The following is a 14,926-nucleotide window of genomic DNA, read 5'->3' as shown; positions in this document are numbered from 1 at the left end:
GTCCCTGGAAGCAGAGCCATGTTTTCAAATCTTACATCTGCGCACACTTTGTATGCAACACAGAAAAAAAGGGGGGCTCAACCTACCAATAATATAATAGGGGTGCTACTGACAGCAAAACCATGTAATACTACACAAAAGAAGAAAAGAATCACTGCAAAAAAGTGCACACCCAAAAGAAAAGAATCAATGAATCTTTATTATATAAAAAGGCACATATAACTATCTGAGACAATTAAAAACAATAAAAAATGCTCATGAGTGAGCAAAGCACAACATGGGGAGGAGCCATGAACCCCCTAACCCCAAACCCTGTCCTGCAGTACAATAATGGTGATGAAGCTGCTACTCCAAAAAAAGCACAGTGCAAACAATACAAGAAAACAATGATATAATGGCCAAGTGCATAAGAAATAGTAAACAGAGGTAAATAATAATAGCAAACAACAGACGGAGGAGCAGTTGGATGGAAAGTGCAGGACAGGACAGCCAGGACCCCACACGTTGCGTCACTCCATGGTGACTTCCTCAGGGGTGTTGTATGCTAAGCGCAGGAACAAGAGTTGAAAACAGGGCTCGGCGTCAAGGTGACTGTCAATCAAGCAGGGACAGAGATGGGAGCGGGAGCAGATAATCCAGCCCTCAGCATTTTGCAGCTTGAAAAAACCTCACTTGGCAGCAGAGAATAAAAGCATTTTTTTTAACACAGACAGATAAGAAAGGTTCTTGCACTAACAGCTATTGAACAGTGTCAGCAGTTTAGAACATGAATTGCCGGGGATAGATTCCCTTTAAGGGGTTAAGATTGGGATCATTATTATCTAGAATACTATTCAAAACACCCAAAATATAAAGAATACAAGTTCAGAGATAAATAAGAGTGGTGATTACACACAGTAGTCTCCATTATAAAAGACTTGCCAAACCTATTCGTTACATAGCTGAATGAGTTTGGAAAGCATAAAATCATTCAGAAGTAACATAAAATAAGAATCACAATATGGTTTTATGGATTTCCGCATATTGCATATCTTTATATGCACCAAACAAATATAAGGAAAACAAACACTTACTGATGTAAAGGCTAGCAGTTCTTCTTCCGTTAACTTGTGTGATGGGTTATTCTTCTGAAAATCAATGCTGTGAAGAAAAAATGAAAAAAATTAACCAAACATAAATGTATTACCAATTAAAGGGGTACTCTGGTGAAAACATTTTTTTTTTTTTTTTTTTTTTAAACCTCTTCAGGACGCCGGGCATATGCATACGCCCTGCATCCCGAGTCCTTAAGGACGTGGGGCGTATGCATATGCCTGTGGGAATTCCGGTCCCCGCCGCTAGCCGGTTGGGGATCGGACCGGAATGCCTGCTGAAATCATTCAGCAGGCATCCCGGCACATGGCCCAGGGGGGTCCTGAGACCCCCCCATGTCGGCGATCGCAGAAAATCGCATGTCAATTCAGACATGCGATTTTCTGCTATTCCGGGCTGATCGGGTCTCTGGTGACCCGATCACCCGGAAAATAGGGATGATCGGAGCTGTCAGTGACAGCATCGATCATCCTGAGGGCTAGGAGTGAGTTTTCAGTGCTGCGATCTCCTCCTATCCCCTGCCATTGGTCAGAACTGATTCTGACCAATGGCAGAGCAGGACAGTGGGTTGCCACGGCAACCCCCGTTCTGCCCACCCCTGGATGTCGAGGGGAACATGGGGAGAAGATGGAGGCCGGTACCTGGAGGAGAAGATGCCTGGGAACCGCTGATCGTCGCTGGAGACTGCAAAGACCCTGGCTCAGGTAGGGAAACGACGGTGGGTGGGGGGGGGGGGGTAATGAAAGTGAAAGTAAAGTGATCTTTACTGTGGCAACCACAAGGGCATGCTGGGAGTTGTAGTTTCGCAACATCTGGAGGGTCACAGTTTGGAGACCACTATTACACTATTGTATATCTGTCCACTATTATATATCAACTGGCTCCGGAAAGTTAAACAGATTTGTAAATTACTTCTATTAAAAAATCTTAATCCTTCCAATAGTTATTAGCTTCTGAAGTTTTCCGTCTAAGTGCTCAATGATGATGTCACGTCCCGGGAGCTGTGCATGATGGGAGAATATCCCCATAGGAGCTGGACAGCTCCCGGGACGTGAGTCATCAGAGAGCAGTTAGACAGAAAACAACAACTCAACTTCAGAAGCTAATAACTATTGGAAGGATTAAGATTTTTTAATAGAAGTAATTTACAAATCTGTTTAACTTTCCGGAGCCTGTTGATATATATAAAAAAAAGTTTTGGCCTGGAATACCCCTTTAAGAACTGTCCAGAGTAGCAGAAAATCCCCATAGCAAACATATGCTGCTCTGGACAGTTCCTAAAATAGACAGAGATGTCAGCAGAGAGCACTGTGCTCATGATATCAGCAGAGAGCACTGTGTTCCAAAAAGAAAATAATTTCCTCTGTAGTATTCAGCAGCTAATAAGTACTGGAAGGATTAAGATTTTTTTTATAGAAGTAATTTACAAATCTGTTTAACTTTCTGCATCTAATAAGTACTCGAAGGATTAAGATTTTTTTATAGTAGTAATTTACAAATCTGTAAAACAAAACAGGGTATGTGCAGCTCACAATTAACTAGCCGAGGTAAGAGGGCTATACACCTACACCTGGTGTTGGAATTAAAATGGCAAAATTTAAACAAAAGCCAACCCCTCAAAGCTAGCATCAGTTGCCTGATACAGAGATGAAAAAGATATTAAAAATAACTGGATCGTGCTTCAATTATAACATGATAATGTAAAATTTATTTCACGATATAAAATATAATTTTTTTTTTAAAGTTAGTCCTCAAAGCACAGGGCCCTTGTGCTGAGGGAATTATTATATAAAATAAAACATATTAAATGAAATGACAATATCAACAAACACCGATAACTAGCATTAGGAAATTTCAACAATGTAGTATCACTTTAGTTAATCCGGCTTCCGGTAATCCGAAAATGAGCTCAAGTCCCATAAATTGTAAAAATTCCAAATGATGGAAATGGAAAAGATGTGTTATAGTTACCAGCCTGCAATAAGTCCCGACAGCAGGTCACCTTGAGTTAAAGTGTGAAGTCTACACATCTAAGATGGTATCGGACACTGGCGTTGCGTATTCGCGGTGGTCTGCCTGCCACAGACCAGCTGGAAAGATAGCCATTTTCGGAGTTGTTCGCTGTAGATGGTAACCAAGCGATGTAACAGGTGGTAGGTGACGTCTCAGGCGCTGGGCAGCACTGCCTGGAAGCTGATCACGGGAACAATATGCTGGTTTGCAGAGCTGGATCGGTATTGATTCAGGTATCGGTGATATGAAGATGATATATGTACACCTAGATGCGTTTCAGGGCTCTCATATGCTTAGACACGGCCCGCACAGCCTACTGAGGAAAGGGCCGTGTCTAAGCATGTGAGAGCCCTGAAACGCCCTGAATTAAATTATAATCATGTTATAATTGAAGCACGATCCAGTTATTTTTAATATCTTTTTCATCTCTGTATCAGGCAACTGATGCTAGCTTTGAGGGGTTGGCTTTTGTTGAAATTTTGCCATTTTAATTTACAAATCTGTTTAACTTTCTGGCACCAGTTCATTTAAAAAAAAAAAAAAAAAGTAATGCAGTAATGGTTAGAAATTCACTAGGAGCGGGCAAAAGTGTGATTAAGAAAACAGTCCTGCGAAGGGATCTATTTCATTCCAATCCGACCAAAGTGCTCTCTGCTGCCACCTCTGTCTGTGTTAGAAACTGTCCAGAGCAGAAGCAAATCCCCAAAGCAAACCTCTCCTGCTCTGGACAGTTCCTGACGTGGAACGGTTGGCAGAGAGCACTGTGGTTAGACTGGAAAGAACTACACAACTTCCTCTGGATAATACTGCAGCTGTCGAATACATGAAGCTGCTCTGCAGGAAAACACAATAAAGGGCTGCAACAATAACTGACGCCCCTTCATTCTCTGGATCAATAGAAGAGTCCCAGAGGTCAAACAACCACAGTCCATATTGTAACCATATGCCATGTCTACCCCATGTTCGAAAATGCCAAAATTGTGTAACAAAGAAAGCAGGGAGTCAACCTTCATGCAGAAAATGATTAGACTTTTCCAGCACATCCCCACTGATGCCATTTACATGATAATCTTGTGCTACCCTATAAAGGTGGAGCTTACAACTGGATATGTAACCAACTAAAAACACTGCAAACACTGGGAAATCTCAAGAGATCAAGGCATATTCCTAAAATATTTTCATAGCCTTTAGTAGGAGATAAATAAAGCAAAACTGTCTTTTTGCCACACCCCAGTTGCATAAGCTGGGGTGTGTATATGTTGTGGAATTTTTATAGCGTGTGCGCCAAACAAGCACCACATTTGTGTTATTTACAGAGCCACGCTACAACTGTCATTAATATGTTCCAAGTATACTGCACGATGTAAAATATAACAACACGCTCCCACTTGTGTGAGAAGGGACTCGCTCTGAGGTCAGACAACAGAGGGTTTACATCAATAATTTCCAAAATCTATACATGAAAACAGCTGTATACACATATATGTGCACAGATACACACTGGGAGACATGCATGCATAAACACTGTCAGAAAGAATATCTCACCCATCTAACAAATATTAACAATAGGGTCACAGAAAGAACATGTGCACCCCAGGAATGCTGCAGCCAGACTCCATAGTGCCTTTAAATGCTGCAGGAAAACATGCAGATCACTTCTCATACAAGATGTCAAGTTATTTTACAGCTGGACAGCAATGGAGCCAGAGATTTCCATCATATTCGTCAATAGCCTAAGAAGAGGCCCACATAGAATAGGAAATCATACACTTTTCTAACATACTGTATATATACACATCCAGTCCCACCTAAGGAGAAATGTTGCTGGGGACGCAACGACAATAAATAAATAAAATAAAAGATACATAAACAAAAACTTAAATGGGCACTGTCAGATAAAAAAAACTTTTGATATGTTGAAAAGCATGCAAAAACAATAGGTTTTGCAATTGCTTTCATTAGAAACTTTTCTGTATTTCATACTGAAAAAGCCAGTCAAACAACTGCCCCCCCCCCTCCCACCTGTTTGGACACATACTAGTCCTGCTGTGTCCTAGCATCATGGACACACTTCCTTGATTGACAGCTGTGAGTGCAGGGCTCACAGCTGGAGGAAAAATCCTCCTACTGTCATCTTGTGTCCCACTACGGTCTGTGAGAACAAGCTGGGAGTTGTAGTTTTGCTAATGTTAGGGGAAATGTGATCAGACAGCATACTGATGGAGGGGCGTGGAGACGTGCAGGAATTCAGACTAGTGAGCTAAATTAAAAGTGTAATAAAAAAAATAAAGGTGCTAGACACATCAAAATAGTAGAACATGGTCAGGATTAGGTACTGAGTGATATATATATATATATATATATATATATATATATATATATATTAAAAAAAAATTTGGTTGGATCTGATGGGTACGCTTTAAACACCACATACTTACCTCACTCCCTTCGGCCAACCCCCATACCCACACCCAATACCCCCACCCACCCTGGCAAAGTCTTCACTCAGTCTATACAGCAGCATCTCTTTGCAATGTCTGTCAGTGTATATGCAGCATAATCTCATTATGTCTAAGTCTATATCAATGAAGGCGAATCTTTTTGAGCCTGAGTGCCCAAACTGCAACGCACGCCAACTTTTTTCTTCTCAAAGTGCCAGCACAGAAATTAAATCAGAATATTGAGGTTTAAGTTAAGAAAAAAACAACTTAGGTAGGCAGTATGTTCCCCCACATTAGGTAGGCAGTATAATTCCCCCACATTAGGTTGGCAGTATAGTTCCCCCACATTAGGTTGTAGTTCCCCCACATTAGGTTGCAGTTCCCCCACAATAGGTAGGCAGTATAGTTCCCTACATTAGGTTGGCAGTATGTTCCCCCACATTAGGTTGGCAGTATGTTCCCCCACATTAGGTTGACAGTATGTTCCCCCACATTAGGTTGGCAGTATGTTCCCCCACATTAGGTTGGCAGTACGTTCCCCACATTAGGTGCAGTATAGTTCCCCCACATTAGGTGCAATATAGTTCCCCCACAGACATACAGCCTTCAGCCATATACAGTGAATGGCTGGAAGCTGTATGTCTGTGTACTGCCTCACAGTGCTCCATTCACCGCTCCTCCAGTCAGGGGTCACGATCTACTGTAGCAGTAGGTCCCGGGACCAGAGGAGCGGTGGTCGGAGCACTGAAGCTGACGTGCAGGTAACTTATCATACCTGCGCGTCCTCCTCCTCGATGCTCCGCTCCTCCGTTCCTATGGGCGCACACGCGGGACGTCAGCGACGTCCCGGCGTGTGCTACCTCCCGGCAGCCCCTGCATTTTTAAAGTTAATGCGGGGCCGCAGAAAGGTAACCGGACATCTTTGTGTCCCAAAAAGATCTTTTGGGACACAGGGATGTCCCGGTTTGCCCCGCCTTGTGAACTATGGCCACGTGCCTACAGAGGGGGCTCGGCGTGCAACCTGTGGCACGCGTGCCATAGGTTTGCCATCCCTGGTCTATATACAGCATGATCTCAATATGTCAGTCAGTCTATATACAGCAGCATCTCTGCACCATGTCAGTCAGTCTATATACAGCAGCATCTCTGCACCATGTCAGTCAGTCTATATACAGCATATTCTCATGATGTCTAAAAGTCTATATACAGCATGATCTCATTATGTCTGTCAGTCTATAAACTGTATAATCTCATTATGTCTGTCAGTCTTTATACAGCTCCCTGCAGCTGGTGAACCAATAATCTGAATCTTATCAATAGTCCCTGGCCCTATCTTATATGAAGGATAGCCTTATGCTTATCCCATCCATGTTTAAACTCCTTCACTGTATTTGCAGCGACCACTTCTGCAGGAAGGCTATTCCATGCATCCACTACTGTCTCGGTAAAATAATACTTCCTGATATTACTGCAGAAACCTTTTCCCCCTCTAATATAAAACTATATCCTCTTGTGATAGTTATTCTTCTTTTAAATACCCTCTCCTCCTTTACCGTGTTGATTCCCTTTATGTATCCCCTCTGTCTCTTCTTTTTTCCAAGCTATACATGTTAAGATCCTTTAACCTTTCCTGGTAAGTTTTATCCTGCAATCCATGAACTTATTTAGTAGCTTTAAGGACACAGTCAATTTTATTTTTGCGTTTTTGTTTTTTCCTCCTCGCCTTCTAAGAATCATTACTCTTTTATATTTCCATCCAGGGACCCATATGAAAACTAGGTTTTTGTTGGACCAATTGTACTTTGTAATGTCGTTTAACCATAAAATGTACAGCAAATGAAAAATTATTATTTGTGTAAAGAAATTGAAAAGATAACTGAAATACTGCATACTTTAGAGGGTTTGGTTTTCACGCTGTACACTTTATGGTAAAAAAAATAAAAAAAGTTTTCTTTATTCTGTCGGTCAACACGATTCAAATGATACCCACGATTATATACTTTTGTTATTATTGTACTGATTTTTTTTTAAATAAAAGAAAAATCACAAAAGTGTTTTAAATTGCCCTATTTTCACCATCTATAACTTTCAAATTTTTCCGTATACGGGGATTTATGAGGGCACAATTGTTGCGTTGTGATCTGTAGTTTTTTATTATCACTTTTGCGTACATGTGACTATTGGATTGCATTTAATTTTTTTGGAATGTGACCAAAACACAGCAATTTTTGACTTTTTTTTTACGTTTACGCCGTTCACCATAGAAACATAGTTCAAAAGGTTGAAAAAAGACCAGAGTCCATCAAGTTCAACCTATAACCCTGAGTCCCTACTGAGTTGATCCAGAGGAAGGCAAAAAACCCTCATACTAGAGGTAAAAATTCCTTCCCGACTCCAAATATGGCAGTCAGAATAAATCCCTGGATCAACGTTCTGTCCCTATAAACAGGCTCCTTTTAAACTCTTATACCAAGTTCACCATAACCCCCTCCTCTGGCAGAAAGTTCCATAGTCTCACTGCTCTTACATTAAAGAACCTGTGCTGGTGTAGAAACCTTCTTTCCTCTAGACGTAAAGGATGCCCCCTTGTTATGGATACAGTCCTGGGTATAAATAGATCATGGGAGAGATCTCTGGACGGTCCCCTGATATATTTATACATAGTTATTAGGTCACCCCTAAACCTTTTTTTTTTCTAAACTACTGTAAATAACCCTAATTCTGATAATCTTTCTGGGTACTGTAGTCCTCCCATTCCCGTATTACTCTGGTTGCCCATCTTTGAACCCTCTCCAGCTCCACTATACAGGATAATTTAAATAATATTTTGATAATTCAGACATTTACGGATGGGGCGGTACCAAATATGTTTATTAAAAAAAATGTTACGCTTTTTGGGGTAAAGTGGGAAAAAGGGACGATTTACATTTTTATTGGGGGATGGACTTTTTTCAAATTTTTTTTATACTTTTATTTTATTTTTTTACTTTTTATGTCTTCATAGGGTCTATTTATAGCAATCAATAGATTGCTAATACTGTTCAATGCTATGGACAGAAATAGCACTGATCAGTATTATTGGTGATCTTCTTCTCTGGTCTGCTCGATGTCAGGCCAGAGATGAAGACCCTAGGAGAGTGGCGGAGGCAGGTGAAGGGACCCCCAGCCGCCATTTTGGATGATCATTTCCTGTAGTAGTGCCGCAGGCGACCTGATCATCTATTCTAAGTGTTGCATTGCCGCAGATGCCGTGATCTGTATTGATGTGACATGGCCTAAAAATGGTTAATGGTGGACATCATGATCGTGATCACATCATGTACAGGACGTAAATGTAAGTCCCAGCGGATCAGGACGTACATTTATGTTCTATGTCCCTAAGGGGTAAAAGAATCAGAATACTGTTTAATAATGCTAACTTGCTAAAAACAAAAACTTACAATGCCCAATTCTTGCCAAAGTATGACACAAGTATCTGTAATTTTAATGTATTACCAGAAACAGATACATTTTTTATCACTCTTCTTAGAAAAATCTAATTTTCAAAGAAAACTTTTAAAACAAGTAGTCAAAACAGCATTAATAGAATGGCATTTAAATAATACCCTGGGTGCAGTTGAAAAGTCAATTTAACTTTAAATACAGAATGATGTCATGTGGTTTAGAGTGACATTTCAAAAGTATTTCCTAGGATTAGGTGCTTAATGTTCTATGGTAATATTTGTCATACATATTTCCAATTACCAATGTTAATTTTCCAGTATTCTCTTAGCGGGAACATACAAGGCTAGTATCAAATTCAGCTATGAATTTATAGAAAAATATATGAATTTCCTTATAACTCATAGAGTGGCATAATAAAACACCCTTATCCTTGTATTCTGGGAAAAGAAAAAGAATAATGTAGATATAGATCTCTGATTTTTCTTTCTATATATATAGTACTGTATGAATAGCACACAAAGGCTAGGTTCACAGTGCCGTTGTGCTTCAACCCGTTCAGGGTCCGTCCAGCTCACCTGACACCGCTGGGTCCCATTGACTTGAATGGGGTCAGTCGGTTGTCCTGTATTTTACAAGAGTTGAGCTTAACTCCCATCTCTCCGATAGACTGACCGACTGAGCGAAGCACAACAGTGGTGTGAACAAGCCCCAAAGAGCGAAATAATGCAAATGACATATATGTGAGAATGTGTCACTTTCTACACTTCAGCTCCCAGCACATACAAAACTGTGGCCATGATCCACAGCTTAAAAATGTATTCCATAGCTTATTATTATTGTATTTTTATCCTTTTCTTAAAATAGCAGATTTTGACATACCAGGTTGGAGAAAAAAGAAGGCAATTTCTTTCAGTGTTTTTTTTTTTTTTTTTTTTTACTTAAAGGGGTTTTCCGGTGCTTAGACATCTTATCCCCTATCCAAAGGATAGGGGATAAGATGCCTGATCGCGGGAGTCCGGCCGCTGGGGATCTTTCACGTGGCACCCCGTTTGTAATCAGTCCCCGGGGCGTGTTCGCTCCGGGACTGATTACCGGCGACCACAGGGCGGGCGGCGTGTGACGTCACGCCCCCGTCCCTTGTGATGTCCCGCTCCGCCCCTCAATGCAAGCCTATGGGAGGGGGCGTGACAGCTATCACGCCCCCCTCCCGTAGGCTTGCATTGAGGGGCGGAGGGTGACGTCACACAGGGGCGGAGGCGTGACGTCACAAGCCGTCGGCCAAGTGGTCGCCGGTAATCAGTCCCGGAGCGAACATGCTCCGGGGACTGATTACAAACGGGGTGCCACGTGCAAGATCACGGGGGTCCCCAGCAGTGGGACTCCCGCGATCAGGCATCTTATCCCCTATCCTTTGGATAGGGGAAAAGATGTCAGAGCACCGGAGAACCCCTTTAATTTTTTTTTTTTTTTTATCTTAATCCTTCCTGTACTTATTAGCTGCTGAATACTACAGAAGACATGCTTTTCTTTTTGGAACACAGAGCTCTCTGCTGACATCATGACCACAGTGCTCTCTGCTGACATCTCTGTCCATTTTAAGAACTGTTCAGAGTTAATCCCCATAGCAAACATATGCTGCTCTGGACAGCTCCTAAAATGGACAGAGATGTCAGCAGAGAGCACTGTGGTCATGATGTCAGCAGAAAGCTCTGTGTTCCAAAAAGAAAATAATTTCCTCTGTAGTATTCAGCAGCTAATAAGTACTGGAAGGATTAAAGGGGTACTCCCACCCTAGACATCTTATCCCCTATCCAAAGGATAGGGGATAAGATGTCTGATCGCTGGGGACCCCCGCATTATTGCATGCGGCACCCACCTCTTTTTACACCGGAACCGCTGGAGGCTCTGAGTCGCGACTCCGGGACGGAAGTCTGTGACGTCAGGACTCCGCCCCCGTGTCACATCACGCCTGTCCCCTCAATGCAAGTCTATGGGAGGGGCAGCTGGAGAATGGAAGGTGCCAAATGGGAGCTGAAGGGGACCCGCAGTAGGTAAGTTGGCCTTGTCTATTTTTTCATATGGCCCCAATCATAACACCAGAGGAATACTCCTTTAATTTACTATGAATGTAACAAATATGCAGCAGAAGAGGAAACCTGTAAGGAACCACATATTTTTTTCATAGCACTGTATATATGAACATTTTATTGTCACTGATCCACCACACACATATATAACCATGCCTTATGAGACATGAATAATGTTTTAAGAAATAAAGAAATACAAATAACAGAATGAAGCACAGACATCCCTTTACTAGATTAGGCAGTTTACCACCTGAATGCAAACATATAGCTAATGTATGCCAACACTATGTAAGTGATACGTCGTTTTTCATAAACAATAAATTTGTTGACACAAAATATTAAGCAAATTCATATTTCTTTCACCTTGTTTTTTTGAATTATTCATAGGCTGTTCTTAAGAGCAATTCCCCCGAAAGTTCTTTTTTCAGCACTTAGAACAGTTTTACTTGCATAAATTCTTTGATATGCAAATTCCTGAAATTCAGATTTTAGAGCCTCTTTAAAATGTATGTCATTGTCATTTACAACCACTTCATAAGTCAAGTCTAGTTATTAGAGCCAGAGATTTAAGCTGAATGCTGCAGAGATAAGATGCATTGTAATCTCTGCAGAGCAGAAACATTTGGTATAGATCTGGAACATTTAATACAAATCGGTAAAAATTAAAGAAAATTACAGCTTAGACCAGAACCTTCTAGATTCCACTATATCTTTTGGCGCATTAAACGTGGCCCATTTTAAAATTAATTTCTCCGGTATTTAACTCCTGTTTATATCTTGCAATGCTACAATAAAGAAGCTGCATTATTTTTAATTGCACCTTTTTAACACAACAAAAACACTTGTTCAGGAGGTAAATTCTGCCTGAAATTCATGCAGAAAGTTGCATCTTAAATCCATAGATTTTATATGGATTTAACAATGGGAGAAAACCACAGCAATTCCATGCGTAGACATGCAGAAAAGTGACGTTACTTTTTTTTTTTCTGGTGTTCCACACTGAAAAATCTTTGAGTCAATAAAATACAATAAAACAAAATGTGTAAATTAATCTATACCAAGCTAAATGTAAAAATGAGGTCTGGGATTTCAGGTTACAATTTGTTAAAGCGTAACTCCGATGTTGGTCAGGTGGCAAGATACGTGTATAAACCTCCCGGCAACTTTGTAACCCAAGTCTTGTCGCTGCTAAAGCGATCAGGATATAGATTTACCAGAAATACCATGAAAGTCTATGAAACTTCAGGCAAATCTGTATCCTGATCACTTTAATTTCTGGTAAGTCTTGGTTACAAAGTTGCCAGGAGGTGAAAAAAGATATCCTGCGACCTGGATAATCATAGACGTTTCTCTTTAAAGGGGTATTCCAGGTATTTTTTTTATTTGACTATGCTACAGGTGCTGTAAAGTTAGTGTAGTTCATAATATAGTGTCTGTACCTGTGTGTGATGGTTTTCTCACAATTCTTATGGGATTTTCCCCCCAATATTTATTTTTAACAGCATACAAAATTACTCAGATTTTTCCAAAGTTGCAATGCGGTGAAGACCTGACAATAGTCAGCTGATGACAGGGAGCCTGTCTGCTTCAATGGGTGGAGCGATCGCTTGGTGGGAGAGAGATCAATCTGCAACTAATGCAACAGCTGTAGGCACCGTGATTGAAAACCAAAGGTATTTTGAATGGATGCAGCTCATTTATGTTTTAATGGGTGGGGTGGCTGATGTGTGGGAGGGAGGAAAATGGAATTATGGGATTTGTAGGCAAAGAAGAAAACTCAAACAGGAAAAAACTGTTCACAAAAAGCTAGCCACAGTGTTATGGTAATTTCACAACATAGCCATTTAGCCTCAGGACAAGCGCAGATCCTTCCTAAGCAGATTCTTCCATTACTGTCTGCCAGGGACGTACTAAAATCCCCTTATGGTGGATACCCCTTTAAAAAATGGCACTGCACTGCTACATATCTACCAGTGGTAGGGATAACTCTTCTTTGTTTACCAGGTAAAGGTGACTTTGTTTTTCCTGTATACTTTGTAAAGGATCCTAAAGGAGCACCTGTCCTGTACTTGTGACTAACCAGATTTCTAAATAAGAACTTTTTTTTTTACGTTTTGAGGGCTATTTTAGAATAATGAAACATTATTTTTAAACACCCCCAGTAAATAACTTTATAATACATTGTGTACTAAGCAAAAGTCAATTTACTATGTGCCTCCCATCTAAGTTTATCTGCTTCATTTCCCCTTGGTGGCCTGAGACACAGATCAAGTAAAGTGGGGTTTCTTGATTGACCCTCCACACGTCGATTTAGATTAGGAATCTCCATTTGTAGCTTCTCTAAAACCTCAAGGGCATAGAAACTCTGGGAATTTACACCAATATTTTATGGAAGTTTTAAGCTGAATTATAAAAGAGCACAAATGTTATTTTAGTTAGGAATTTTAATTACATCAGGTATACTGAGCAGCAATGAAGCATATTATTCTGTAGGATTGAAAGTTAAATACGAGTTGTGTTTGTTTTGTTTAAGAACCCGTAGATAATCCACGAGTCATTCCCAAAAGATTGAAAAAAAAAAAAAAAACATAATATACCATAACTGCCAGCTCAATAAAGAGATATTCAAATAAGGATGACAACCATGTAATTCTGTGACCAAGCAACAATCAAAGAAAGCAAAGTCTTGAATATGAAGAAGGGGTTCTCTACAGATATTAAATAAGTAAAACCGTACTACAAAAACTGTAGTAAACTAACTACAAAAAGACATTGTAAAAATGAAATACTTATTTTTGTGTTATCAATTTGTACAGTGTAAGCAGTCAAATGCAGACCCTGCATCACATTCAGTGTTCAATTAGATTTACATATATTACATTGTTACAACGTGTGGTATACAGGACTGGTAAACTGGTGCTGTAGTGCTCCATGGAAGAGGCTTCTGAAAAGTAATCTTTATAGCATTACATTGAAAGGGGACACTAGTAGATAGAGAAGACAATAGGATGTCAGCCTCCCATCCCCAGTATAATGATCCCTGCACAAGACACACAGCATGCTTAAAAACCTTCCCTATACGAAGACTAGGGTCTGAAGGTGTTTATTGTTTTGATGTCCTGTATAGCATATCACTAAATGCTGTTAAAGTCAGCTCAAACAAGATTGATGCCCTTATAAAAATGATCTAAAAATAAAAACAGATACAGATAAAACAGATAAAAAAAAGAATATGTTTCAATAATCAGTAAAAATAAATCTGTCTGTAACCAGTAAAAAGTCTAGGCAATACACTTAAAGTGAAACTGGCAGCCTGTTTTTTGCACTTAAGCCAATATACTGGGTTGTAGTGTGGGTGAACAGCTTTAAAAAGAGGGGTCACTTACATTGATCTGTGCAGTAGTTGCAGAGTTATGGCTGTATATTCATTCATTGCTATTGCCCTGCTGTGCATAATGGAGGCTGGGAGCTGGCTCACCGAGTTCCCCTGCCTCCTCAACATTCACTGTCTGGCCTGGTCCCATTAAAAATATGCAAATATATTCATGCCTGTTGGGGGTGAGTGCTCTGCTCTTTGAGCAGAACGCCGGTGCCCCTGCCTCTCAGGTGTAGAAAAGGCAGCGACACCTGCCCTCAGCTCAAAAAGCAGAGCACTCATCCCCGACAGGCTCTCACGGCTGCAGGCCATTAATACTGAAAAGCACGGAAGCCCGGCGAGCTGGCTCCCGCCTCCATTTGTGCACGGCAGCATAATAGCAATGAGTGAATAAACATCCAGAACTCAGCAAGTACTATGGCGATTAAGCGGTTCACGTGCACTATAATCCAGTATATTATGTTTAGTGCGGG

The 14,926-nt window shown here is 40.6% G+C and overlaps 1 protein-coding gene across 1 annotated transcript in view; it reads right to left on the bottom strand.

Moving 5' to 3' along the window:
- The window catches only part of TTC27 (tetratricopeptide repeat domain 27), a 367,717-nt gene that overhangs the window by 137,834 nt on the left and 214,957 nt on the right, over positions 1–14,926 (bottom strand). The window contains exon 10 of the mRNA XM_056567404.1: positions 1,074–1,140. Coding sequence (XP_056423379.1) covers positions 1,074–1,140 — 67 coding nt within the window. The remainder of the gene's footprint in view (positions 1–1,073; positions 1,141–14,926) is intronic.

This window comes from Hyla sarda, chromosome 3 (assembly GCF_029499605.1).
Source record: "Hyla sarda isolate aHylSar1 chromosome 3, aHylSar1.hap1, whole genome shotgun sequence".
In the NCBI taxonomy this organism is placed as follows: domain Eukaryota; kingdom Metazoa; phylum Chordata; class Amphibia; order Anura; family Hylidae; genus Hyla; species Hyla sarda.
The sequence above is the reverse complement of the archived record's forward strand: the minus strand, read 5'-3'. Positions and strand labels throughout refer to the sequence as shown.